Raw genomic sequence first — 27278 nt, 5'->3', positions numbered from 1 at the left:
AAAGATAACGTCTACACTACAAGCTAAGGATAGGATTCCCAGCTCACCTACACATAGTAGCACAGGCAGGTGCTGAGTATGTATCCCAGGGGTTCAGGCAGGTTTGTACTCAGCAGAACTAAGCTGTGCCTCCGCTATCCATGCTACTGCGGCGACACTAGTATTTATACAGGTGAGTGTATGGAGGTGGAAGTCACACCCCTACCTCACAGTGTAGATTTAGCCTAATTAAGGACATCACACTTAAATAATTTAAATCTCTTTTTTCAGTTATTATGGACAAGTACCAGGAACAACCTCACTTGTTGGATTCACATCTAGGTAGGAACATTATCTCTGTATGTTTTTTGTGAATATTTTTTGACACAAGCTGCTAAACTTAAATGATTCATGTTTGCCTTGTAAGCCTGCTGTGGCTTGTGTTAAACAGTATGCTATGTACTGTTGTACAGCCACTTCCTAACTTTTCATGATTAGAAACATGCAAGCTAATTCTAATGCTTCCTGTGTTTTATTTCTCCCCCCTCCCCTCCTTCTTCTCTAGAGTGGATGATGCACTTATTGCTGGATATAGTGCGGGATAAAAGGTCTCCTTCTCCACTAGTACATCTGGCTTTTAAATTTCTTTACATCATTACAAAGGTATAAATGAGTTTTTTTTAATAAATGTAAAAACTTTCATCAACTTATTTGTTGGTTAAGAATGACTTTCTTTTTAAAATATTTGGAGTGATTTTATATTTCAAAATATTGCAGTTGAGTTTTGAATTAAAAATAACACAATATAGCTTTCTGACTTACACTGTTGTATTTTAGAACACATTAAAATAGATTTTAAAATATTATAAGATATTCATCCTTTTTTTTTTTTTTATAGTGTTTGATCACAGCTTAATAAAGAGCGATTATCTTATGGGCACCTCCTCTCCCATTTGTGGCCATGAGGATCACTTCCCCCATTTGCAGTCCCATAATGTATCTGTGGCTGCTGCAGCAGCAGTTGTCTACATGCAAAATATTTAGATACATTTAGCTGTCTTTTAAATGTGATAAGTGTTTAATCTCTTTTTGAAAAAAGATACATATACTGTGTGCTTTTGTTCTTCATTTTTATCTCTTGTTCCCATCTGTTCTGTTTCTCTTTTTCCATCTCCACCCTTGCTCATGTTTTTTGCCGCATTCCCCTCCTCTTCTCTCCCTGCATATGTTTTTCTGCTGCTTGGACCCTTCTCTCATAGACATTCTAGTCCCATTGGTGGCTCTGGTCCCAGCATGTGAATTTTGTTTCCTCTCTTCCTCCTTTTACTTAGTTGTGGCCCCTAGTGCAGGGAACTAAATAGGCTATTCCTCCCCATTTCCTGCTACTTTGCCTGTTTTTACAGGCCTCTTGACTCTTCTTTGCATTGACGACAGTGGACAACTGTAGAAGCAGTTGGAAACAACAAGTTGGTACCATGTGACCTATCACCTCTCAGTGTTGAACCATTCCAGTAAAAGATGTTAAAATCAGAGAAGACAAAATATAAAACCTTTGTTCAGCAAAAGTGTTAGTTGCTCATGAGGCTCAAAGTGGTAATTCATATGCTTTTCTCACCAGTAGGGTTGTAGACTAAGTTAATGCTGAAGCAGTCAGGGCCAAATCCTGGTCATGTGGAGTTCACCTTTGACTTCAGTGGGGTTAGAATTTGGAGATTCTAGAATGGTGTCCATTTTGTGTCGCAGTGGCATGTCTCCCCGTTACGTGAATTTAAGAGCCACCTTGAGACACCTACTCAGTGGGTGATATCATGTAGGTAGTGTTCTGACTGCTCATCTCTTTGGTTTGCCTGCTATCTTATTAGCAGAGGGGTAGTAATGGTATTCTCATAGTTCTGGATGGGAAGGATAGGATGGAGAAGAAATTTTGCCATAAAAGTCAAGCAAAAGAAGGGATGATGAAAAAATGTTATGGATCTCACAATTACATGGTTGGTTTCGTCATATGGGGCTGTTTAGTTTCTGGACTACTGAAGTACTAGTATCAACAGCAACATTAAATACATTAGGAGGGTGCTGGGCATTTCTTGAGCAAATTATTAGAAGTTAATATTTTAAAGTTGAGCTAGTTAAATTCTGCCACTGACTCTAAATTAGTTGGTGATAAATCAAAAGACAAGATATCCCAGCTTGTCACCCAGTAACAGTTTTAGTTTGTGACGTGTAGTATTTTAAGATATTACCAGTTTATTTGAAAGTTAATTCATATCACTACTGTATGTACTGAACATCATATATAAGATGCTTCCAAAAGTCATTTTTGTATTATTTTCCTTGAACATGTTTTATTAAATTATGAAGTCATTTCTTTGGTAGGTACGAGGGTATAAAATTTTCCTCCGACTGTTTCCTCATGAAGTAGCTGATCTACAGCCTGTTTTGGATATGTTTGCAGATCAGAATCCTAAGGACTATGAGGTGAGATTTCCCCCCCCCCCCTTTGTTTGTTTTAAAAGGGGGGAAAAAAAGCCAAAGAAGGTAGTGTGTAGAAATGAAAATGGCACAACATAGCTTGATGCAATTAATCTCAAACTGGATATAAAAGTATATATTATATGTCACTTCATATCATGAAACACTTAGAAATGTCAAACTGGATAGCTAGATTTAACATTCTGAAGTGTCCTTTTCAGAGGAAAAATGTGGTCTTACTAAAAGATGTTCTGTTGGATTTTTCCATTTTTATTTTTGGGAGTATGGAGGTGTGTAGGGAGTTTTGAGTTTTAGTAAAATTGGTGTAAACACCAACAATAGAAGATGCAAGGGCTAAAAATAAACTATAATGGACAAGGGTTAAACTAAATTTAAAGGGAAAATAGGAAAGGGTTAAATACTGAAAAAAAATTAAGTAGAGGGGAGAGAGAACATAGGCAAAGGACTAAGGAACAATTAAAAAAACAACAACAAGCTTTCTATCCCAGATCTCCCCAGACAAAGGGGGTTATATTATAGTTTGTTGCATCGAAATGGTGGAAAATTGTGAAAATAAAATCACAGAAGACAGGATAGTTCAGTCCTGTCAGATTTTAAGGCCTTAATTCCTGTTCAGACAATTTGGCATCAAGTGAGTATATTTTAAGCCACGTGCGGATACAAAATGTATATCGGCAGATATAAAGTGGATATCCACGGAGCTGCAGGGCTCTGCCTGGAACGGCAGCAGCGAAAGCAGCAGCATGTTGGGCACTGCTGCCGCTCGCAGGAGCCAGTGTCTCGTGCGGGCAGCTCTTCCGGTGTGGCTGTACCGCCCTCAGCCCCACCTGCTAGAGTGGGCACCAGGCTCACTGGCAGCTGTCCCTTTTCACGCAGGTGTGTGCAAGTGCCTTGCACGCTCCTGGAAAGGAGACGCAGACCTCTCTGTGGAAAGGACTCTTGTCAGGGAAGGCGTGAGCCCCCCCCCCCCCCCGGCAAAAACCAAGTTATATTTTGGGGACATTGAGGAAAATCATAAGGTATCTGGGCAAAACATATCAGTTAAATTTTTCAACTGTTGAGTGCCCAGTCCTGAAAAAACCCCAAAACATTAAACTGTTTGTTTGCTGACACCTTTTGCCTTTTCACTGAGGAGTAAATTCAGGAGACTGAGTTATGAAACTGTATTATGAAAAGGCAAAAAATGATTTTGCCATGTAGCCAGCTGATGTAATGTTTGAGATGGCTGAGAATGTTCTAGGTAGGAGAGTCTGTTTGCTTAAATATTTTTTTTCTATCCAACAAGATGACATGGTGTGAACTGTAGTTCTTGAATTCCTGCTAAAGGTGGTGATTGAGTCCAAAATTTGTGGTGTTTGACTACTCAGTGAGGAAAACTATACAAATGTCTTATTGAGATTGAATTAAAAAAATAAATACTTCCTTTATACTGCTCAAGCAACAAGGCTCATCAGTATCAAACGGTGAATTGCACTGCAGTTGGGGGCTCAAAATTTACATTAGCCAGTTGCTAATTATGAATACTCATTATTGTTCCTGCCTGTGCTATGATCCAATATACCATTGTTATTAGTAACCAACACACAAATGATAAAACGTTCAAACATAGATGTGGGGTTTTTATTCTATCAATGTTTTGATTAAAATACAAGAAATATTTTCTCTCAAAATTGGCAATTTCTACTAAATTATTCAAAGATAATTTTCAACACTTTAATCTGTGAATAAGTATCTTTCCAGACTGTAGAAATGCATATATAAAGGATGAATTTGCTTGCACAGTGAAACTTTGATTTCTCAAGTGATTATATTGGGGAAGCATAGACATGAGAAGTTATGAAAAAGTTGCAGATGCTTTCTCTTGTTGTTAATTTAAAATGAGTATGTAGGAATTGCCCTTCAGTGTTTGAGGAGACGTATCAATTTAAACCACACTCCTGTCTGAAAATCTATTGTTGTTACAAGTAACATCTAAAAATACTGTTAAGAGATTAAAGTAGAACACATTTCTCTTTTTAGTTTTGTGCACGTGACAATGTCTACAGTAAGTTTCACTTTTACTCCTGTATAGTCAGTTTCCCCATGTTTGTGTTGGTCTTTCACACAACAAGAATAGAGAAAGAGATTTTTTTAAAAAGACCCAAACAAACAGGAAAATGGCAATAGCTAATTTTTTTTTTTTACAGAGACTCTCAGGACAGGTGTGGTACCTGACACTTCTTTTAAACTAATTTTTATAAGTTTGCTAGATTTCAAGTTGACGGGGCCACCCTGAGATTGCTTAATCAGGGCAGACGATCCCAAAAACTGGTGGTTATTCTAATACTTACCTACCAGGTCAATGAATATTTCAGATCTTACCCAAATACACGCTTACAGCCAATTCTTATTAACTAAACTACAATTTATTAAGAAAAGAGAGCGTATAGGTTAAAAGATCATTATACATACAGACATGAATAAAATTCTTAGGTCAGTTTCATTCTGAGGTCAAAGCTTAGGTGAGCTTTAGAGTTGCAAAGAGTTCTTTCAGAATTAGTTCCACAGGTTATAGTCCAATATCAGGGTGATCCAGACTGGAGCCGGAGACCTCAGTCTTGTGACTGAAACTTCCCCTGATAAAGCTTAAGTAGATCTGAGATAACAGGATCAGGGCCCCAGAGTTTGTTTTATAATTCTCTGGGAGCCTCTTGACAGCAGGCATTCCTTGGGTGAAGCATTGCGACTTTGAAGTAAGACTTCCTGTTTCATCTTCACCACCGGTAATTAGCTGCATGGATTAGCATAAGGCAACTTCCCATCTCCAGCCATTTACAGGTAGTTTACTACAGACTTCAAAGAGAAATAAAGGCAACGATATTGTTACACCCAAACTTCATCAAAATGTTAATATTCCCTTTTGATCTTTGAAATAATAGAACATAGTGACAGACAGGAACCATCTGATTACATTGTCAATATCTAACAATATGAATGTAAACACACACAAAATTACAATCATTATCTGTTAATATGTCTCGAAAGGTTCAATCTGGGTAATTTTATCCTGCTAGTTGCTTAACCCCTTCTGGCTCAGTGTCACAGCAGCTCTTAGTATTTGGGTGCTGCCACTCTCCTATCTCCTGTGATATTCTAGGGCATCTCACATCTGAATGGCTTTCCCTATATACTTAGGTTGCACACTCCTGAGAGCATGGGCTGTGTCTTTGCTCCAACAGCATACTTGGAGCAAACAAATAAAGTTTGTTTTATTATAATTTTTTCCTAGACGTGGGAGACTCGCTACATGCTCTTGTTGTGGCTCTCCATGACATGTCTGATACCTTTTGATTTGGCTCGTCTTGATGGAAATATCCTTTCTGAAGAAGGATGCACTCGGCTGCCAATAATGGATCGCATACTCAATGTAGCAAAAGTAAGTGCTAATTGGTTTTCTACACAAAGACCTCACTGTATTTTATTATGTATGATACATTTTGACCTCTTAATTTCCAGGCCTCATTTTGCTTGTGTAATACGAAAGGGTTTAGTCCACAGTTGTAAATCCTGCATAAAGTTTTTTCCATTCTTTAATGTTAGAAGGAAATTAAGTTTTTCATTCTTCTAAACTGGTAGACTATTTAATTTTAAGACACTATATGGTATAAATGCATATCTTGTTAGACTAGTTGATTTCAGAAGTAAATGGCTAGTGTTTTCATGCTATAAACCCAGGTTAGTCAATTTACAGTCCCAAAGGAAATTAGTTTCACTAGAGCGAACAATGATATATGAAATAGATGTGAAAAGGTGCTCAACAGATTACAGCCAGCTTGTCTGAAAAGTAGCATCTGTGCAGATGCTTTCCCACAAAGCTTAATCTGATGTAAAATGAAATGGTTAAATTATAAATCCCTTCAGGATGGTTTTATAATAGCATCAAAAATGAATAGCTGATGTTATGTATTGCTTTAATGCAACAGTACAGAAAAGATGATCCCACTTTGAAAGACATTGAGATTTCTGGCATGTGGCTTGCTAAATGGAAGATTGTTTAAACTTCTTACTTTCGTAGGCTTAGTCCAATGTTCATAAGAATAAAAATTAAGAAGTGCATATTTTCAAACCTGTTGTGTAGTTTTATTAACTGTGTCTCTGCAGACTCTGACAGTTAATTTTCTTTTTACCTTTAGTCTTACCTGGTTGTCAGTGATAAGGCTCGAGATGCAGCTGCTGTACTGGTTTCCAGGTAAGTCTTGTGCTGATCTTGGCAAAAAAAGAAATTTTAATTTCTTAGCTTGAAAAAATTTCTATTGGCAGTACTGGGTGGATTTACAGTATTGGCAATAGGACATGGAATACTTTACTTGTATGAACGTAGCCCCAATATATGGTGATGAAAAGTCATTGCCATCAGGCAGCTGTTTGGCCTATCTGAAATAAGCATATTACTTTCTCTTTATGAGAGGACTGGTGTCTATCACAGTTGATGCTTTTAGCAGTCTCCATCAGTACTGCCAAAAAAATGGAATTTGAATTTCATTTTCTTGCCTGTAAGGAGTGCTCTTTAATATAGGATTCAGAAAGGGTGGAAAATCATTCCCTACTGCTGCTGATCACATAATGTATTATATGGATTATGAGAAGATTTCTGTCATCAGTTCTGTTAATTGAGTATGTTCTTGGAACACTAAATTCATGCAGATGGACTAGTAATATTTAATTTCTTTCTGTGTAACAGTCCTTTTGTCATCTTTCTTCTCCCCCCCCCCCCCCCCCCCAAAAAAAAAGTAGTGCTGCTATTTTCTTTGTTTTTTATTATTGTCAAAGAAGCCGTAAAGTGAGTTAGACTTAGGATGTTGGAACATCCTAACCACTTATCCTACATTACATGTGTTCGAGCACCAAATAAACCTGCCTATAACAAAGGTACAATAATTCTCTGTCACAGAGCTGTAAGATCGAAAGTTTGTTTCTCTCACCAACAGAAGTTGGTCCAATAAAAGTTATTATCTCACCTACCTTGTCTTTCTAATAGGCCAGTGGATGTATATTTGGCGCTGACAGCAGCCTGTCATGTTTTCTTGTTCTAGTCCAGGGGGCGACAACCTTTAAAGAAGAAGGGCCATTTTTTTGTTTTTGTCTCTGACCAAAATGTTTTGAGAGCCGCATCACACACAAAGCTACTTGTAGAGTTAGAATTTATTAACTAATAATAACTGAACATATTAAAATTATTGCTACTCATCCATACTTGTAATGCAACTTCTGCAATTTGAATATAAACAGGATGGGGTAGGGGACTGGGGTGTGGGGTCTGGGAAGGAGTTTGGGTGCAGGAGGGGGTTCTGACCTGGCACAGGGGGTTGGGGTGTGGGAGAGGGTGCGAGGTGTAGGCTCTGGCCAGGAGGCACTTACCACAGGCGGCTTCTGGCCGGCGGCACAGCAGGGCTCTGGCCCCATGCTGCCCCCGGAAGTGGCTGGCTGCTGGCATGTATCTGCATGCCCCTGGCGGGAGGGGAGATGGCTCCACGCGTTGCCCCCAGCACCGTCCTCACAGCTCCAATTGGCCGGGAACTGGCCAATGGGAGCTGCGGGGGCAGGCAGCGCACGGAGACCTGCTGCCCCGCTTCCTCCAAGGGGCGTGCAGATATGTGCCACAGCCAGCCGTTTCCGGGAGCAGCATGGGGCCAGAGCCCTGCTGTGCTGCCGGCCCGGAGCTGCCTGTGGTAAGCACCTCCCGGCCAGAGCCTGCACCTTGCATTCCCTCAAAAAACGGCTCCCTGCAAGGGGGCAGCCAAAGAGCCGCATGCGGCTTCAGAGCTGCAGGTTGCCGACCCCTAGTCAATTTTTAATGTGGGCTCCCACCCTGTCGCTTCCCCAAAAAACAAACCTAACCAAACTCTTCAAAAGAGCTAATCTGCATCTTTTTTTATCATTCCCCCCCCCCCCCAAATTAAAATTCCATCCACCACTTTGTACTGTAAATTCAATTACTATAAGGCATTCATAAAGATGAGTTATTCATGAAAAGAGAGAAGTTTAATAGTTGGACTGAATCTAATGTCCACTCTGACTCCCCAGTAATACTGTACATTCATGTAAGTTTCAAGCACTTGCTAACAGGATGACTTCACAAAGAAGCCCTGTGTTTCTGTGCAGGGTGCTATTCTGCCACCTTGTTGTCAGTCCCCCACCGCCTTTTTAGTTAAAATCTAATTTGCATATGGATATGTACTCATAACAAATACCAGATAATTGAACTGGAGAACATTCTGAAAATATTTTGATACACAATTGGATCTATTGATTCTTAATGTAAGGTTGTAACATTAGCAAAACTATCCTTTGGCGATAAATTCCAGTGACTCTTTGCCTTACGTTTTATTTGGGAGGGAATTTGATCACATGATTAGTGTACAAATCAGGGAACCAGGACCCCTGGAATTCATCTCTTTGGGACTGTGGCTACTTTGCTGTGTGGCCTTAGGGAAATTGTTGTAAATTTTCTGAGTCTGTCTGTTTTCTCTGTAAAATGGGTATATTACTATATTTCTCAGGATGTGGTGAGGATTAAATAATAAAATGTTTTTCATATGCTCAAATAAAGATGCAACAAATACAGATGATCTATTCCTTGCAATATCTAAGACTAACATGACTATACTGCTGGTGATTAACACTGAGCAGTAGTGACACATCTTATAATTTTTGAGCAAATTCTTAAAATTTGCAGAGGTTGATCATTTTTATTTTTGTTTTGTTTGAGTGCAGTGGCTTCCCATAAAATTGAAACAGGAAAAATAATGGAAAGCATCTTTTTGGGGATTCCTGAAAAAGCTTAATAATTTGTAGTTCCCTACAGTTAAATTGATAAATTTCTTAAGATAAATTTCCAGTTACAGGACGCTGCATTTATAAATAAAATGAAATATTCTAGGCTAGGAGTTCATTTGGAAATAGCAGGGTTAAACATCTGACATTTGGAATGTCCCTACCAAAAATGTCTTGGAAAATGTCCATTTGACAGTTGCCTTTAGGAACTGAAACCAGTTTGGGTAACAAGCAAAAATAGTTGTTAATTGGATTGCTTTGAATGGGTAACTTGCAATGTGTTTTTCTGTGACAGGTTTATTATCCGCCCTGATGTCAAACAAAAAAGAATGGCAGACTTCCTGGACTGGGCCCTTTCAACATTATCTAAGTCCTCCTTCCAGACCATGGAGGGGACTATTGTAATGGATGGCATGCTTCAGGCCCTGGTAAACACCTGTTGATACTATAAAAGATAGTCCAAGTAAATTAATGCCTTTATGGTGTTTTGTTCCACAATGTGCTGGTACTAAGGCACGTTCCTGTTAAAATGTTCAGCCTTACAGAATTATGTTTGTATGATATGTCATTTGGGTTTTTACTAGAACACTTCTAAATTCGTGCAGGTTTCTCATTGGAGAATTACTGTTTTTGCCATTGAAAGATAAAATATAAAAGTTGGTACCCATCGTAATTTTTAAAATATGCGTTTGAATACAAACTGGTCACTTCCTAATTCATCATTTATTTCCAGTTTGGTACAAAAAGCTGAAAAAGTGGCATAATGGTGGTATTAACTGACAATGTCCAAAACGGAAAGGCCAAGATTTTCAAAAGTCTGTATCCCTTGTAAGATCATTCAGATTGGATACCTAAAATTGATAGTGATTTGTGAAAGTCTTGGCCCAGTGTTCTATTGAACTGGAATAATGATCTAACCATTTTTAACAGGCTATTTTATTTGGACTGTCTTTGTATAATCCAAAAAACCCCAAAACCAGCAACCCATGTTATGTAGTATTTTTGCATTAGTCTGTTTTTCAGCTGTTGCTTCCTCCAGTGACATTGCTTGCATTAAATAGTACTAATAGAGCCTATAAATCAAAGAGGTTTATTCCAAGATTGACATTAAAGACTGAAATAATTTTTCTCCTATGAATAGTATATTAATTTCATATCGTGTCTAACTGTAACCACTCTCCATCAATGATCTTTTGGGTGATTGCACTCCCCTTTCATATGTACAAATGTCCAAGATGTCATATGTAAATAAGATTGTGTTTGTGGTTTGTCCTTATTACATATAGATAACTTTAAGGGTGATAGGTTTCAGAGTAGCAGCCGTGTTAATCTGTATCCGCAAAAAGAACAGGAGTACTTGTGGCACCTTAGAGACTAACAAATTTATTAGAGCATAAGCTTTCGTGGGCTACAGCCCACTTCTTCGGATGCATATAGAATGGAACATATATTGAGGAGATATATATACACACATACAGAGAGCATGAACAGGTGGGAGTTGTCTTACCAACGCTGAAAGGCCAATTAAGAAAGAAGAAAAAAAACTTTTGAAGTGATAATCAAGCTAGCCCAGTACAGACAGTTTGATAAGAAGTGTGAGAATACTTACAAGGGGAGGTAGATTCAATGTTTGTAATGGCTCAGCCATTCCCAGTCCTTATTCAATCCTAAGTTGATTGTATCTAGTTTGCATATCAATTCCAGCTCAGCAGTCTCTCGTTGGAGTCTGTTTTTGAATTTTTCTGTTGTAAAATAGCCACCCGCAGGTCTGTCATTGAATGACCAGACAGGTTAAAATGTTCTCCCACTGGTTTTTGAGTATTATGATTCCTGATGTCAGATTTGGGTCCATTAATTCTTTTGCGTAGAGACTGTCCGGTTTGGCCAATGTACATGGCAGAGGGGCATTGCTGGAATATGATGGCATATATCACATTGGTAGATGTGCAGGTGAATGAGCCCCTGATGGTATGGCTGATGTGGTTAGGTCCTATGATGATGTCACTTGAATAGATATGTGGACAGAGTTGGCATCGGGCTTTGTTACAAGAATAGGTTCCTGGGTCAGTTTTTTTGTTCAGTGATGTGTGGTTGCTGGTGGGTATTTGCTTTAGGTTGGGGGGTTGTCTGTAAGCAAGGACAGGTCTGTCTCCCAAGATCTGTGAGAGTGAGGGATCATCTTTCAGGATAGGTTGTAGATCTTTGATGATGCGCTGGAGAGATTTTAGTTGGGGGCTGAAGGTGACAGCTAGTGGTGTTCTGTTATTTTCTTCGTTGGGCCTGTCTTGTAGGAGGTGACTTCTGGGTACTCGTCTGGCTCTGTCAATCTGTTTTTTCACTTCAACATTTGGGTATTGTAGTTTTAAGAATGCTTGATAGAGATCTTGTAGGTGTTTGTCTCTATCTAAGGGATTGGAGCAAATGCGGTTATATCTTAGAGCTTGGCTGTAGACAACGGATCGTGTGGTGTGTCCTGGATGAAAGCTGGAGGCATGTAGGTAAGTGTAGTGGTCAGTAGGTTTCCGGTATAGGGTGGTATTGATGTGACCATCGCTTATTAGCACAGTAGTGTCCAGGAAATGGACCGCTTGTGTGGCTTGATCTAGGCTGAGGTTGATGGTGGGATGGAAATTATTGAAATCATGGTGGAATTCCTCAAGGGCTTCTTTTCCCTGGGTCCAGATGATGAAGATGTCATCAGTGTAGCGCAAGTAGAGTAGGGGCGTTGGGGGACGAGAGCTAAGGAAGCGTTGTTCTAAGTCCAACATAAAAATGTTGGCATACTGTGGGGCCATGTGGGTAACCATAGCAGTGCCGCTGACTTGAAGGTATATATTGTCCCCAAATGTGAAATAGTTGTGGGTGAGGACAAAGTCACAACGTTCAGCCATCAGGTTAGCTGTGACATTATCGGGGATACTGTTCCTGATAGCTTGTAGTCCATCTTTGTGTGGAATATTGGTGTAGAGGGCGTCTACGTCCATAGTGGCCAGGATGGTGTTTTCTGGAAGATCACCGATGGATTGTAGCTTCCTCAGGAAGTCAGTGGTGTCTCGAAGATAGCTGGGAGTGCTGGTAGCGTAGGGTCTGAGGAGAGAGTCCACATAACCAGACAAGCCTGATGTTAGGGTGCCAATGCCTGAGATGATGGGGTGTCCAGGATTTCCAGGTTTATGGATCTTGGGTAGCAAATAGAATACCCCTGGTCGGGGTTCTAGGCATGTGTCTGTACAGATTTGTTCCTGTGCTTTGTCAGGGAGTTTTTTTAGCAGATGGTGTAGTTTCTTTAGGTAATCCTCAGTGGGATCAGATGGCCTGTAGAATGTGGTGTTAGAGAGCTGTCTAGCAGCCTCTTGGCCATATTCCAATTTATTCATGATGACAACAGCACCTCCTTTGTCAGCCTTTTTGATTATGATGTCAGAGTTGTTTCTGAGGCTGTAGATGGCGTTGTGTTCAGCATGGCTGAGGTTATGGGGAAAGTGATGTTGCTTTTCCACAATTTCAGCCTTTGCATGTTGACGGAAGCAATCTATGTAGAAGTCCAGTCTGTTGTTTCGACCGTCCGGAGGAGTCCACGCAGAATCCTTTTTTTTTGTAGTGCTGGTAGGGGGGATTCAACATCTGGCATTTATTGTGATGGTTTTAGTGCCCAAATATATTGGAGTGTGCTTTTGTTTTGGTTGGTTGTTTTTCATCAAAGCTGAAGTAACATAAGTGCCATTAAATAAAGTGTATTCTTGCATAGTCTTATTGGATTCAGGATTTGCTAACATGCAGTGAGACTTTCCATAACTTGCATAAATTTGCCACTCCCAAGTAACAGCGTTGTATGTTTGTTGTGGTGCATTACTAAACATTGATGCAAGTTTCTGGGGCTGTAGTTGACTTTTTTTTGGTCTTCACTAGCATCCCCAAATCAGAAAAAATGACCGTGAGCTACATTTAGAATAACTTGTCTTAAGCCTTGTTGTTCAAGAAAGGGGAAGTGTTGCTCCGTATGCATTGCAGTGCTTTTTCAAAAGAGTTAGAGAACAATGTTTCATCATCTCCTTGTCAGATCTGGAAAAGTAGACTGTTCTGAGGTGCATGATGAAACCTGCAGGGTGTATATTACATTAGTGTTTTGTCATTCCTTTGAGTTTGGCTTTGGTTTTATCCACCTGTTCATTAATGCGTGTTAAGCGAAACAGGTGAACACTTAACAAGTAGAATCGAAACCAGAGTGTGATTTAATCCCTGGAAGCAACAGGTTTGATATGATGATTTATTTTCTTTCCCTTGTGGGAAGGGAGCAACTGTTTAGCAAATTTATGTCACTTGTGTGTTCTACTGTTGGTAACTCACATTCAAGTCATTATTGGCATTAATTGTTTAAAATGCCCTTAAACCTTTACTTGCCCTCAATCCTGAAGGGTTTCATATCAATTGTAGAAATGAGAAACAAATGGACTCAAAAGGAAGAGAGGTTTAAAAAAAAAAATCTTAAAAGTAGAGTAGAATATGAGTAAATGAGTAATTATTTCTTTCAGGAAATTCATTTTAGGAAGCTCTACTTTTTTTATACTGCACACCTGTTGAAGTAAAATCATTAGTCAAAATATACATTTTTTTCCCCCCTTCTCCATGGGAGAGGCTATATGGATTACATCGTACTATTCACCCTAGTTAGAATTTTGAATAACTGATATTCAATAAATCATTGCTGGGTGGTGTGGAACAAAATGCAGCCTTGGCATGTGAGCACTGAGATTTAATAATCTCCAGAAATCTTTACGCTATCCTTTTTGACCTTTATAGTACCTATTTTGTGATGATAGCCCCACTTGCACAGTCTCCCTTGACTGTGAGTCTGTCCCATCACAAACAAATGAGCAAAGACCACACCCCAATCATGCTGAATTAGCATGATAGTAATTGATTCTGGTAAGGGATGGTCAGAAATTTATTACCCTCATGGAGCAAGGGTGAGAAGAGACCCAATTTCTTCCCTGGGCTGATTGAAATGCTTTCTGAGATTCATATTCAAAGAATGTACTTTGGAACTCGCTTTTAGTGAGCTTGGATATGGTAAGACTGTTTTGAATTAGAATGAAACTCACAAATTGTTTCAGTGCAAGTTTCAATTCTGGTTATAGTGGATCCTCCACCTACTGCAAAAACTTTCTCTTTGTGTGCCGGAAAACCTTGGCTATAAGAATATTCCACGGATCACATACAAATGCAGGAGTTCTATATTGCTTCTGGTTAGTCTGCCTCTTCCTTGGTTTAAATTTCAGTGACTGGTTATGTTACTGTTTAATCTAACTCAGCATTTTAAATGGAGCAGGTACTATTGTGTCATGATTCTTGTTGAAACATGCACTATGCATTACACATCTAAATTCCACTGAGGGGCTTGGTTTTTTTTTACACCTGCTGACAGTAATACATCATTTCACAACAGGTGTGCCTTAGCAGGAAGCACTGCTTGTAGTATTTCAGACTCAGTTTTTAAAAGCTTTTTTTCTTTTTCTGTAACTAAAAATGCAACATTTTAAAATGTACTGTGTATGTATATATGATTTTCTACTTCTATAGAATAGACAAGGTCACAAAAGTTGAATTATGAGGAAATGATTTATAAAATCTTAATTTATGGAAACATCTAACGTATTTCAAGGATCTGCATTCTAAATTATCTTGGTCTGAAGGTTTGCTTTTAAACCTGCCATTATATCAAGTAGCCTTTTAGTTATTGCTGCAGGGTATAGCACTCCCAGTTCTTGCGTGACAAAGATGACATAATGTTGAAGTAGCTTAGGGCATTGAAACTTATTAAACCTTATTTAATTTGTTTTATAAGTGACTCAGTATACAAACGTGAATAATAATTAAAAATAAAACGCCCTGCACAGTGATTTGATGAAACTTGGGAACCTGAAGAACTGCATTTATTTGTATCTAAGAACAGGGCATTTCCCTGAACTGCCTCTAGTGTAAGGATTGCTTGGTAATAGTTTCACACTTATATGAATTGTGCCTCAGGGAAGAGTCAGCTCTTCTACACTGTCCTTTCTGACCCAGAGGCACAAAAATAAATATTTGGTGTAAACATTGCCTGAGTCTTTTTATATTTTTGGTGTTATCAGATAATTAGTGATTTTGGGGCTGTCTATTGCTCTTAGGGATTTTATCTTTTAAAAGAAAATTGCTTAGTTCAGGGCTATAAAAAAAAAAAGCTGCACAAATGTAAGGAGAATGAAGCTGGGGGGGAGGAGGGAGAGAAAGGCATATCTTTCCAAACCCTGTAGATGGGGAGGCCACTGGCCTCTTCACTGCAGTAATATCCCTGTCCCCTTCCTGATGGGCTTAAATGTTCCAATTTCCCATTGTGTCACCTTTGCAACTTTTCTCATTTCTCTTTCTCAAATAAACAATTCGTTTAATTAAACTTTTTATAGGAGTTTTCAGTGACTAGTTTGAAGTTCAGAATTTTAAGTATCAGAAGCCTGCTTCATTTCTTGCCAAGCCTTTATGCTGCCTGGGGCTGCTGATACTAAAGTTGTAGACGTTCAAATCTGTATGTGCTCAGTTAGTCTCATCCCTTGACCTCTGTGTAGTTAACATGGACGTGAGTTAGGCAGATAAATTCCCTCCACCCTCAATGGTTTTAAAATGTTGCTTGTACCGTCAAACTTCTTGTGGGGGACAACACACTATAACTTCTGCTTTGCCCTGGATCTGTTTCGTGTGTTCCTATTAATGTGTGAAAAGCAGGTAGTTGCATACTTTATTATTACCCTTTGAATTAGTTGCTGTGCAGAGTTTCACACAAGAATAATTTGAATGCAATGTTGAGTGTGGTGCAGAGCCAGACGATAGCAATTCCTGGTGGTAAAGTTTTGGTATTAAAATACTTTTATACTTCAAACCAAGAATCTTTAATAAAATATATTGCATGAGGACATGATTTTAAGGATTCTTTTGCAAAAGGTTCTATTATTTTCTTGCTTTACTGTCTGATATAGTTATGCTATTGGGAGGTAATGAGACAGCTCTAGCTCTTCCTTATGTACTTACGGAGTCTTTGTATAGGACCACGCAACTCAAAGATTTAAAAAACCACAAAGTCTAAAGTTTGAAAGTAGATGAATACAAACTTAGCTTTCAGTTGATCAAAATTTAGAGAACTTGTGACAACTGAACTGTTTTGATCACTCTGCATAAAATTATGCTACATATTGAAGTTTGCATGACAATGTACTAAACAGCAAGTTCAAATATGCTACATATCGCTATATGTAGCATATAGAGATAAATGTGAATGCTCTACTGAAGGAACACATTTATGAAATATGCTAGTTTCCCATCTGATGTAAACAGACATTTTATGAGGAATAAAATAATAAAGGGTCATAATTGAGTTACTTTACCATAAATTACATTAAATAATCTTTTCATTTTGGTGAGGTCCATTATTTTGATTGTTTTTCATCTTAATGTATTGTCTACATTATTGTACCTAGCCCAGAGGTTGACATAGCTGATAGTTTTCTGGATAATATTCATTTGACCTCTAGGGGTTGCTCCAGAGTGATAGAATATGCTGTTTTCTTGCCTCCCTCTGAAGGTTGGGATTATCCCTCCTCATCTTGGTTTATTACAGCCGGAGGATAGCTTCAAACTTGTGTCTCCTGTTTGACAGCAAGACATGCTTGTTGCCAAGCAGTCAGGCCACCCTTAATAGTGATGATTTGTATAGCTTGGGGAATGTGTCCCAGAGGTAGTACTGATTCATACATCTCATAAAGGCCAGGCCTAAATGGGATATTTAGACAATTGGAAGGTGAGGGGTGTGTGTGTGTGTGTGTGTGTGTGTGTGTGTGTGTGTGGTGGTTGGTTTTTTTCTTCATGATTACTAAAACTAGTTTTTGTTTGTACCTTACACCATGTTGTTTCTAAAACAACAAAACCAGACTTGACAGTCAGATCATTAGTTATATGGCAATGATCTTCTCTAATTTATAGGTGGCCTAATTACTTAAAGGAGAGGGAGTTACATACCTTTCAACAGGTTGGTTAAGTTGACATATTTTATGTTCTTATTAAAGTGGAAGGAACATGGCGTAACTTTATGATTACCTGGTGCATCCAATAGGCAGCTTCCTTACATTCAATATTATTTGTTGCTGACCTTAACATTTTCTAAATAGGAGGAAAACAAAGAATATTAATTGTTTCCCTTGTATCATATTTTAATACAAGGGAAACTTGCTTAAAGGCAAGAAAACTGAATCTAAATAATCTTATTTGCTCTCTGTTTACTCTCTGACTTTTCTCCTTCTCTTTTCTTTTCCATTCTCCTTTCATTGGAGCAAAATTTAATGTTTTTTTTTTTTTTTTTTTTTTAATTTTTAAAACCATCCAGTGTGTGCTCTAGGATTGTGGAGTTGTTCTGAGTCCATCACTATATCTTGTACATATAAACAACCAATCCTGTATGCCAGGAAAAAATATGCATGCTACTTTTTTGAGACCACCATGCAATTAAAATTCCTTTTATTTTCCCTGGAAAATAAATCTTGTACATTTTGAAGTTATTTAGTGGTGATACAAAAAGGATTTCTTTAAAAATTGGGCCTATGCTTGGTTTTTGCTTTTTTTATAATGTATAAAGAAAGCATGAAATTTTTGTTTTTTGTTGTTTTTTGAATGTCAGAAATATCTGGACTATCAAGTCAGATTTTCCCTAGCTCTTCTGGAAGATCTCTTGGGCATCTAAGAACACCTTTATTTGGAGTTCTCACAACTTGGTTACTACTTCACCTGGCATTTTAAAACCTAATTTGCTGGGAGAAAGTAATATGGGTGTTTGTTTACTTTGAGGAGACACATTTATCTAAAACATCTTTTACAGGAGCATAATAATTTAGTGGACGGTTTTATCTGTCCCTGTATTGTATATTTGGTTGTGCAAAAGAAGTCTTTTGATCTTTTTGACTTACTGCATCTCTTCAACCATGACCATTTTATCTCCTGGTGAAAACATGCTAGCTGTTAAGTTGAGGTTTCTTTAGGTGGACAGAGATTTTAAAAATGAATTGTCTGGTTGAACGTTTGCATTTATATATTTATATAACACCTGCTCTAGTGTTAACTAGTTGTCTTGTAGTTATATTAAAAACAACAAATGTTTGTCAGCCTTGTGTTGGTGCCGTTAAGGGGTGGGAAGGAAGCCTTGCCTTGTGTCCGGAAGCTTGCTAAACTCAGAGCTGCTGTGGACCTCAAGGAAAGCTGATTCTGTAGGTATAGCACCCAATTTGAGTGCCCTACCACTGGTCCTAAAGACTTCAGGAACTGATAGCAGTAGTGATCCAGCCAGTATCAATACATGAAACAAGATATGGGCAGATAATCTCATCTATAACTAGTGCCAGACCATTAGGTCTTCAAAGACCATAGCTAGTTCCTTTTAGACTGTTCCATGAAGTGAATAGGTCACCAATGCAAAGCATGGAGCTTGGTGTTATTTGCTCAAAGCCTCCAACCCTATTAAGCAGGTGAGTCACTGCCTTATGTACCAGCAGGAACTTTTGGATGCTTTTCAAAAGGAGCCCTAAGTAGAGCACATAATTATGTGCAGTGTATATTGGAAAATATATATATATATATATATATATATATATATATATATATATATATATATTAGAATATAGAAAGATCCACTCATAGGAGTCGACATGAAAAATATGTTCTTTATATAGCGCATTGTGTTGTAGACCCACTACAATGATTATTTCATTCTATTAATTGCTGGTAATTATAGTGAATTAACCTCCTATTACTAAATGATCCGATAACTCAATACTTAGAGTAGATGCAGGGTTTTTCTTTTCAACATTCATGGTAATATTTGTGTGTATGGATATGTCTACACCGCAAGTAAAAACCAGTGGCTGGCCCGTGCCAGCTGGCTTGGGCTAAGGGGCTCTTTAATTGTGGTGTTGCCTGAGCTCTTGGATGCTGCAAGGTGGGAGGGTCCAGAGCTCAGACTCCAGTCTGAGCCTGAATGTGTGCACTGCAGTTAAGCAGCCCCTTAGCCCAAGCCCCATGAACCCAAGTCAGCTGGCACAGGCCAGCTGCAGGTATCTAACTGCAGTGTAGACATACCTTCAGTGTAATTTGCCTTTTGAAAAGAGACAGCAGCCATCAGGTTTTCTAGTATAACTAACAGTTCTACAGCAGAGCTGTCTCAGTGGTTTTATTAACACTTGAATATATACTGTAAGTAGAAGCCTTCCTTCACTGCTGCAACTAGTGGTGGAGTGGTTCTCTACCGGAAAGTAGGGAATAAAGTAGTTCAGCTTATTTATGTAGCAAAATCTTTGTAGGAAAATTGCATGTTTTATTCCACTGTTCACCTTTCAGAGAATATGATATGAAGGAAAGCATTACAGAGAAACTGTCAACTTGAATTTTTTTAAAATTGGCTATAGGAAAATCAAAATAACTTTAAAAAAGTTTCCTTTAAATAGTATGTGCTGAATAGTTTTTAAAAATCCTCTAAAATATTTTGTTTCCCTGCTCTCCTTTTTATGTCTAGAAAGATTTTTTTTTTTTTTTTGGCCCTGAGAGCAATGTCCCCAAATATTATCTAACTTAAAATTGCTCACCTGTTAATTACTTGCTGCTTCTTGTTATATAGGGGAACCTTCTAGTTGCGTTTCCTGAGGGGACAGGATAAAACTCTCACAGTGGCCATTGAGGATGTGAAACTTAAAGGCTGGTTCACTTTCTCTCATGGAGAAGCCTATAGGATGAGGCCAGAATGGAGGGACTACAAAATCCAAGTTTCAATTCAAGGACTTTTCAGAAAATTGTTCTAAATGGGAGGATTTAGGGGTGCTGGGGAGAAGCTGAGGGTGAAAGTAGGCTTCCAAAATCTAGACATCAAGGCGATCCATGGAAAAGGGCAACCCCAGAGTTTCATGAACAGCTGGCCATCTGTATTCCTGCAGGAATTCTACTGCCCTTGGCTTGAGTCCCCTTTGCTCACTATAACTCAGTAGGAGTTTATTGCTTGAAACAGCATTTGTTCTTGCCTGTATTTCCACACAGAAATAATGTATTTCTGTTATGGTAGTGTCTAGAAGCTGTAATCAGAATATAAGGACGTTGTGCTAAGATAATACAAAGATAGATGAGTTGTGTATTTTGGTGAGTAGAAGATGGTGCTGTGGTTAATGGTTGGTCTAGTAATCTGCCCCAAATTCTGCAGAATGGCTTCCTCATGGTCTTGTGGACTTGGTGGTAGATGGCAGATGGTGTAGCAGAAGTGTCCACACAGGGTGGCGATGAAATAGGCCTAAGTAGCTTGCTGCAATGATCTTTCTTTAGTAAACATAGAGACAATCTAGACTAGTTTGTCGTGATAGGTGTTTGAGCAGAATTGGGCTGTATATTTGAAAATTAATTATTTTTTATATAGATTTGGTACCTTTATACAATGTTATTTATGATGGTAACTATATTGCTACTGACTACATTTTTGAGGGAGTTTGCACTTCATAAGTTATTTAGGGCTCAATCACATGCTTGAAAATTTCCCTAGTACTAATGTAAGCTGTCCGGGACAGGATATTGGGCAAGATGGACCACAGTCTGACCCAGTATGGCAGCAATATGTTTAAATATAAAAAAAAACAATATAAATCTTCAAAGCCCACTGTGTAGCTTGTAATACAGTGATCAGAAATACTACTTTAGGATCCTAAAATGCAATTTAATAATAAACTAAAAGCAGGTGCCTAGCCTGAGGGTATTTTTGTTGCTTTTAAACTATACTTGAAATGACATAGGCATGTAAATAGATGGTGTGTGTGTGTGGAAATATTTCTAGGGTAGGGCTGTGTTCCTATTACTTTAACTCCTGGCCATATTTACCTTGGAGATTTCTTTCCTTGTGAATGACAGAGGAAAAATAAGGTTCTCGATACAGTAGCTTTGCTGCATATTTAGAGGAGTGTTTACAGATTGTGCAGAGAAATTCTTTGGGTACCTTTGGTCATTTTTGTTTGGCTTAAATAGCTTTCTCTTGATTGTAATGCTAACTGAAGCCTAATCCTGTTGAGATTTTTAACAGTAGCTCTAAATATGCCTCAGCAAATTCTTTTTCCAGAATAGATTTAATTTTTATATGGGTCAGTGTTGTGTTCTGATTTTCGAAAGGTTTATCTACATTGTTGACTGGGTGGGCAAAAGGATAAGATAGGAAGGTGAATTACGTGTATTTGTGAAGCAACTCAAGTTTTTGGTTACTCCATCATTTTCTGTTTTCTAGAATTGACCTCTATATAAGAGTTATAGATTATTAAAACCTTAACTAAATCCTTCATATATGGGAAATGCTATTTTTCTTCATTTTGGATCCTTGATTATTATGTATTGTTGCTGTAAGCTGCTAATAGCTGCTTCATATCACTCTCTAGTTGTACAGTAGCTGCATTTCAGTAGTGGGTAGAATCTTTCCTATAACTTGTTACATTATAGAGGATCCCAAAATAAAGCAATGAAGCTGAATAAATACAATACATAAATACAATAAATACAAGGTTGTTATATATATTTTTTTCTGTGCTACCATCCTAAAGGGCCCAGGACACAGCCACAGTTCTTGTGGCTGAAGGTGTGTGTGTATATAATATATATTCTTGTAGCTGTATATTGCACAACACCTTGGGTGTAGCCACACATTTGAAATTAGTGTGCATGCTGGCCAGCTTTTCAGTTGTAATTTTCTCAAGCAGGTCTGCTATTCATCCAAAATGAACTGTAACACAGTGGAGGTTGTTACACAGAGATGACTGTTACCTGTGATAAATGGCATAAACAGGCACCCCTCACCCACCCACAACTCTTGCTGTTCACTACAAGATAATCTTCCCCATAGAAATTAAAACTGAAATATTTATTGTGAGAGAGACTCACGAATTTCAGTTGCTGAGCTTTAATATAGCAACAGTCTAAAACAGTAAGTGAAGGAAATTGTAGCTAATTGAAACTAGTTGGGTGCTTTTCTCCTGCATAGTTTTGATTTCTGAGGAAAAAAAAATCTCCTGATTTTAAAAAAAAAAAAAAAAAAAAAGGTTGGAGAAGTTCACTATTCTGACAAAAAATTACTGTGCTTTGAATATACGTGTGGCTTTTGTTGTCATTATAAATTTGTAATGAGTTTAGATACTAAGGCTGGGCATACTGAAATCGTATAGAATTGATTAATATGGTGTTAGTGAAAGTGTAAAGGGAACACATTTTAATAACTTTTACTAGCAAAAGAAGATGAAGAGCAAGGATGTTTTTTAAAAATATTAATGAGTGATGTAGGATTTTATATTTCAGTATCTCTTTCATAGATTCTAGGACTGGAAGGGACCTCGAGAGGTCATCGAGTCCAGTCCCCTGCTATTTGTAAGCTATTAAATGTACAACGTTGAGAAATGTAATTAGGCAGTGACTTTATGTCCTCCAGACACGTAGACTTTGCCCATCATTTGACATAGCACCTTGTTTTGAGATGTCTTTATTCTACTTGGCTGACCATAAGTGAGCATCCTGTGCCAAATTCTGTCTTCTGATACCCATAACTTTAACGGGAGCCCCACATGCATATCAGATGGCATAATGTGGTCTGCACTATATTTTTATGGTGTCTTGTCTCATAACAGATTTTGCTTTCCTTTGTAGATTGTCCTCTGCCCTCAGCTCGCATTTCACCATTTCAGCTCATAGTATATATCCAGGGAGAGAAGGTTCTAGGATTGTCAAATTGTTTAGAAAAAAAATGCATTTTGAGTGTGTGGGAATATATAGGCTGTGTTGCATTTTATGCAGAAAGATAGATTATTTTTATAAATTACTCCAATATCGTATAATGTGCTTTGACTATATAGATGATGTGCTGCAGAACTAGATGGCAGTCTACATGTAACTTTTAATCTCCTTGGCATTCAGGATTACTGATATCTTTTGTTCACGCTAGGAAAGATATTGTGATTGAAATCTTCACCCTGGCTCTGGCCCATTTAAGCTGGGGAAAAGGGCCAGAGCAGTGTAAAGGGGTTCTAAAAACCTTGGTTATGGTTGGAGAAGAATTCCTCTGATGCAGGAAATGTGAAAGCTAGTTGTAAGATTGCTTGTGAGAAACTGCCTTCAAGTCCTGACATAGGGGCTGGTAAGGGAAGGCTTGGGGTGGGGCTGCAGTACATAGACCGGCATAGATTCAGTGCAGCACTGTGTCACATTGAGTGACCTGGAGTGACTGGTGTAATTTAGACAGGCCCCCCAGGTATGTCTGCACTACAATAAAACACCTGCAGTTGGCCTGTGTCAGCTGAGTCGGGGCTCTAATTGTAGATGCAGCCCATGCCTGAACATCTATACTGCAGTTTCATAGCCTCTCAGCCTGAGCCCCACAAGTCTGAGTCAGCTCCCATGGGCCAGCCGCAGGTGTTTTATTGCAGTGTAGACATACCTTAAGTTAGGTCACGGGTCTCTTCAGCCCCCATACCAGCCCAGTGTCAGAAGGGCACAGATGTGGCTTAAAGCTACATTAGGCCTCTCCTGTGTCTGCAAGATGTGTGCTTTGCCTCAGGGTACACCTACACTGCAATCTGGGTGTGTGATGGCTTCACTGCTATATGTGCTGCAATGGCATCACTGGCTTCAATATGGGCTATACAAAGCCCACCGGGGAATCTGAGTATGTACTTAGGAAGCTAGCCCACGTTGAAGTCTGTGCTGCTGCAGCTTCACTACTTCACCTCTACCTTGATATAATGCTGTCCTAGGGAGCCAAAAAATCTTACCGCGTTATAGGTGAAACCGTGTTATATTGAACTTGCTTTGATCCGCCGGCGTGCGCAGCCCCGCCCCCCCGGGAGCACTGCTTTACCGCGTTATATCATAATTCGTGTTATATTGGGGTAGAGGTGTATTTGTATCCAAGATACTTGACTTAGCTTTAATTTAACTATGTCTATATGTGCTGCATTCACACCTCCGATTGCAGTATAGACTTACCCTTTGAGGTGCATCACAGTATCTCATATTGTATGTTTATATATTAGGGTGAAATATGTATTATTGCAAGAACATTGAGGAATGCTTTGGATCCATAGGTTGGTAAATTGTGCTTTAAAAGTTTGTCAAGTTTATAAGTTACCATGTTTCACAAATATTTTTCCTTATTTTTTTCTTAGGCGCAGTTATTTAAACATGGCAAGAGAGACGATTGTTTACCATATGGTAAGGCATATATGCTCTGTGATATTTATTCTTAAGGGGAACTATTATCAGTTCAATTAGTTAAGAGAAATTGTTTTAAAAAAAGAAATGTTATAGTCAGCTTTCAGTGCTTTTTAGTGTGACACCTTGAATCTGCTTTTGGGCTCCTGTATTATGCAGGCTTACAGCAGCCTGGCTAAGGCCTTGTCTTCACTTACCGGAGGGTCCGGCGGCACGCAACCGATGTTCTGGGATCGATTTATCGCGTCTGGTTAAGACGCGATAAATCGATCCCGGATCGATCCCGGAAGTGCTTACAGTCGGCGCAGGTACTCCAGCTCGCTGAGAGGAGTACGCGGCATCGACTGGGGGAGACTTCTTGCCGCGTCTGGACCGCGGTAAGTTCGGACTAAGGTACTTCGAATTCAGCTACATTATTAACGTAGCTGAATTTGCGTACCTTAGTCCGAAGTGGGGACCAGGCCTAAGAGACGTTCCTCTTAATTCAATATTAAATACTCTTCTTTTTGATCACTAATCCTGGACCAATGGTTGGGAAAAATTTTTTGGTCTTGAAAACATTTGTGTTGGGCTACTAAAGACTTGGTTAGATTCATCCTTAAAATTGTCATTATGAGTTTCCCAACTTGAATTTTGACACGGCTGACTTCAGTAGTCTCTCTCTAGAACTGACAGAGATGAATTGTTAATGCAATTGTAAAGCTGGAATGATCTCAGGCTTTCAGAAGGCATAAAGCATTAATTTCTATAACTGAAATAGGGGACCACTAAGACAGTGGTTTCCAAACTGGGGTTCGCAAAACGTTACAGGGGGTTCTCTGGAAAAAATTCCCTAATGGCGGACAGAACTGTCCTTAGGGACCCTGGACTGCATTGGGCCAGCAGCCCATAGCCCCTGGACTTCCAAGAGCTAAGCAGATCAAAGCAAGCATATCTATATCACACTGTGGAGATTTAAACTTCAAGACTTCTTATAAGAAATGGAAAGGCAGGAGGATATTTTTTGCTGTTTTTAAAATTAAATAGGCTAGTATTGTTTTTAAAATTATTATGAAGAACAAGTTTAAGCTTTGTTGTAACGTGCGTTGTTTGCCTGGACTGCTCAAGACCTGAATGCTTGTGTAGGAGGAACTCTTTGAGTTGGCTTCTTAAATACCTTCATGCTGTTTCACATCTGATACTCCTTGATGAAACATAGGAGCCTTGTCATATAACAGGCTTATTCAAAGTGATACAAGCTACGAAAGTGAGATCTTGGCAGAGTGTTGCCGTTTTCATAATGTAATAAAAATACTGTAATGATTAATAATAATAGTGTCTAATAAGCAGTCATAAAAAAATTATATTTCCAAAATCACTGCTTTTATAATTTATACTCAGGTAAAGGATAAAATCTCTGGAAATATTCATTTTTAGGAGGAGGTTTGAGAGACTTGACATTTTAGTGAAAGGAGTTCACAGGTTGTTAAAGTTTGGGAACCACTGCACTAAGTCCCGTGGTAGAATTAAAGATAGTGATCGGAAAGATGTGTTTTTTAAGACAAACTATTTTGAAATTTGCCAAGGCTAGAAAGAGATGCTTCATAGCATTTGAAAGTTAGGAACTTGTAGATGGCTTCCAAATTGGATTTTGAAACTGTTACTATTAGGTGAAGGGATTAGTATCTTTTTTTTTTTTTTTTTTTTTTTTTTTTTTTTAAATCACTTTTATACTGTTCTAGTTGCAGAACACTTAGGCCAGTGTAATGTTTAAATCTTTACACTTGTAGCACATTCTGTAAGAATTAGGGCTGTCAATTAATCAGTTAATGCAAGCGATTAACTCAAAACTAATTAATGTTTTTTTTTTTTTTTTTTTTTTTTAACAAGCATTAATTGCACACCAGGGCATCATTCTCAGGGAGGCACTCCTGTGTGCCTCTGGGACAGGAGTGCCCCTCTTCCTGCTGCCTTGCTCCACTGCTGCTCCCACCGCCTCCTCTCCCCCTACTCTCTTCCCCCCCACATGGAGCTTCCCCGGCCAAGCTATTCTGGACCGGGAGCCTGTCTGCTGTGCTGAGTGGGATGGGGGGCAGGAGGGCTGATGTCAGGGTGTCCTCCTCCCCCCGCCCAAGGTCGCTGCTGAGTTGGGGTCGGGGTATGGGAAACCTGTCTGTTGTTGCTGCTGGCTCAGGAGTGAGTGCTGCCCGGCTCTAAAATGTTCAGGCTCCTGAGTGCTCTGCTTAAAGAGACAGCTCATCCCCAGAACCCAAAATATTTCAGTAAATGGCTTTCTATTATTGTTTAACAGTATGTTTAAAACTGTGATTTAATCACAACTGTTTTTTCAATCTTGTGATTAATTTTTTTAATCGTTTGACAGACCTATTAAGAATAAAATAAAAAAATATATGGGGATATACCTATCTCATAGAACTGGAAGGGACCCTGAATGGTCATTGAGTCCTGCCCCCTGCCTTCACTAGCAGGAACAAGTACTGATTTTGCCCCAGATCCCTAAGTGGCCCCCTCAAGGATTGAACTCACCACCTGGGTTTAGCAGGCCAATGCTCAAACCACTGAGCTATCCCCCTCCATGATAACTGCATGGGTCATACATCAAAGCATTCAGGAATCATTTCAGGTTTCAAATATAAAACGCTTTGTTTTTATTTGTATTAAAAAATGGAGTCTCCATCTCGAGTACCTTTAATACTACAACTTTATACTGA

At 38.8% G+C, this 27278-nt stretch overlaps 1 protein-coding gene across 1 annotated transcript in view; it reads left to right on the top strand.

The window, feature by feature from the left end:
- Window positions 1-270: 270 nt before the first annotated feature.
- TBCD (tubulin folding cofactor D) overlaps window positions 271-27278 on the top strand; it is a gene marked incomplete at its 5' end in the record, with an annotated part of 241622 nt that continues 214614 nt past the window's right edge. The window contains 7 exon segments of the mRNA XM_034789910.1: window positions 271-321; window positions 545-642; window positions 2353-2454; window positions 5738-5884; window positions 6642-6697; window positions 9578-9710; window positions 24522-24567. Of these exon segments, the coding sequence (XP_034645801.1) occupies window positions 271-321; window positions 545-642; window positions 2353-2454; window positions 5738-5884; window positions 6642-6697; window positions 9578-9710; window positions 24522-24567 (633 nt within the window).

Source organism: Trachemys scripta, chromosome 14, assembly GCF_013100865.1.
Source record: "Trachemys scripta elegans isolate TJP31775 chromosome 14, CAS_Tse_1.0, whole genome shotgun sequence".
NCBI classification, from domain to species: domain Eukaryota; kingdom Metazoa; phylum Chordata; order Testudines; family Emydidae; genus Trachemys; species Trachemys scripta.
Note: the sequence above shows the minus strand (reverse complement) of the source record. Positions and strands in the feature narration are given on the sequence as shown.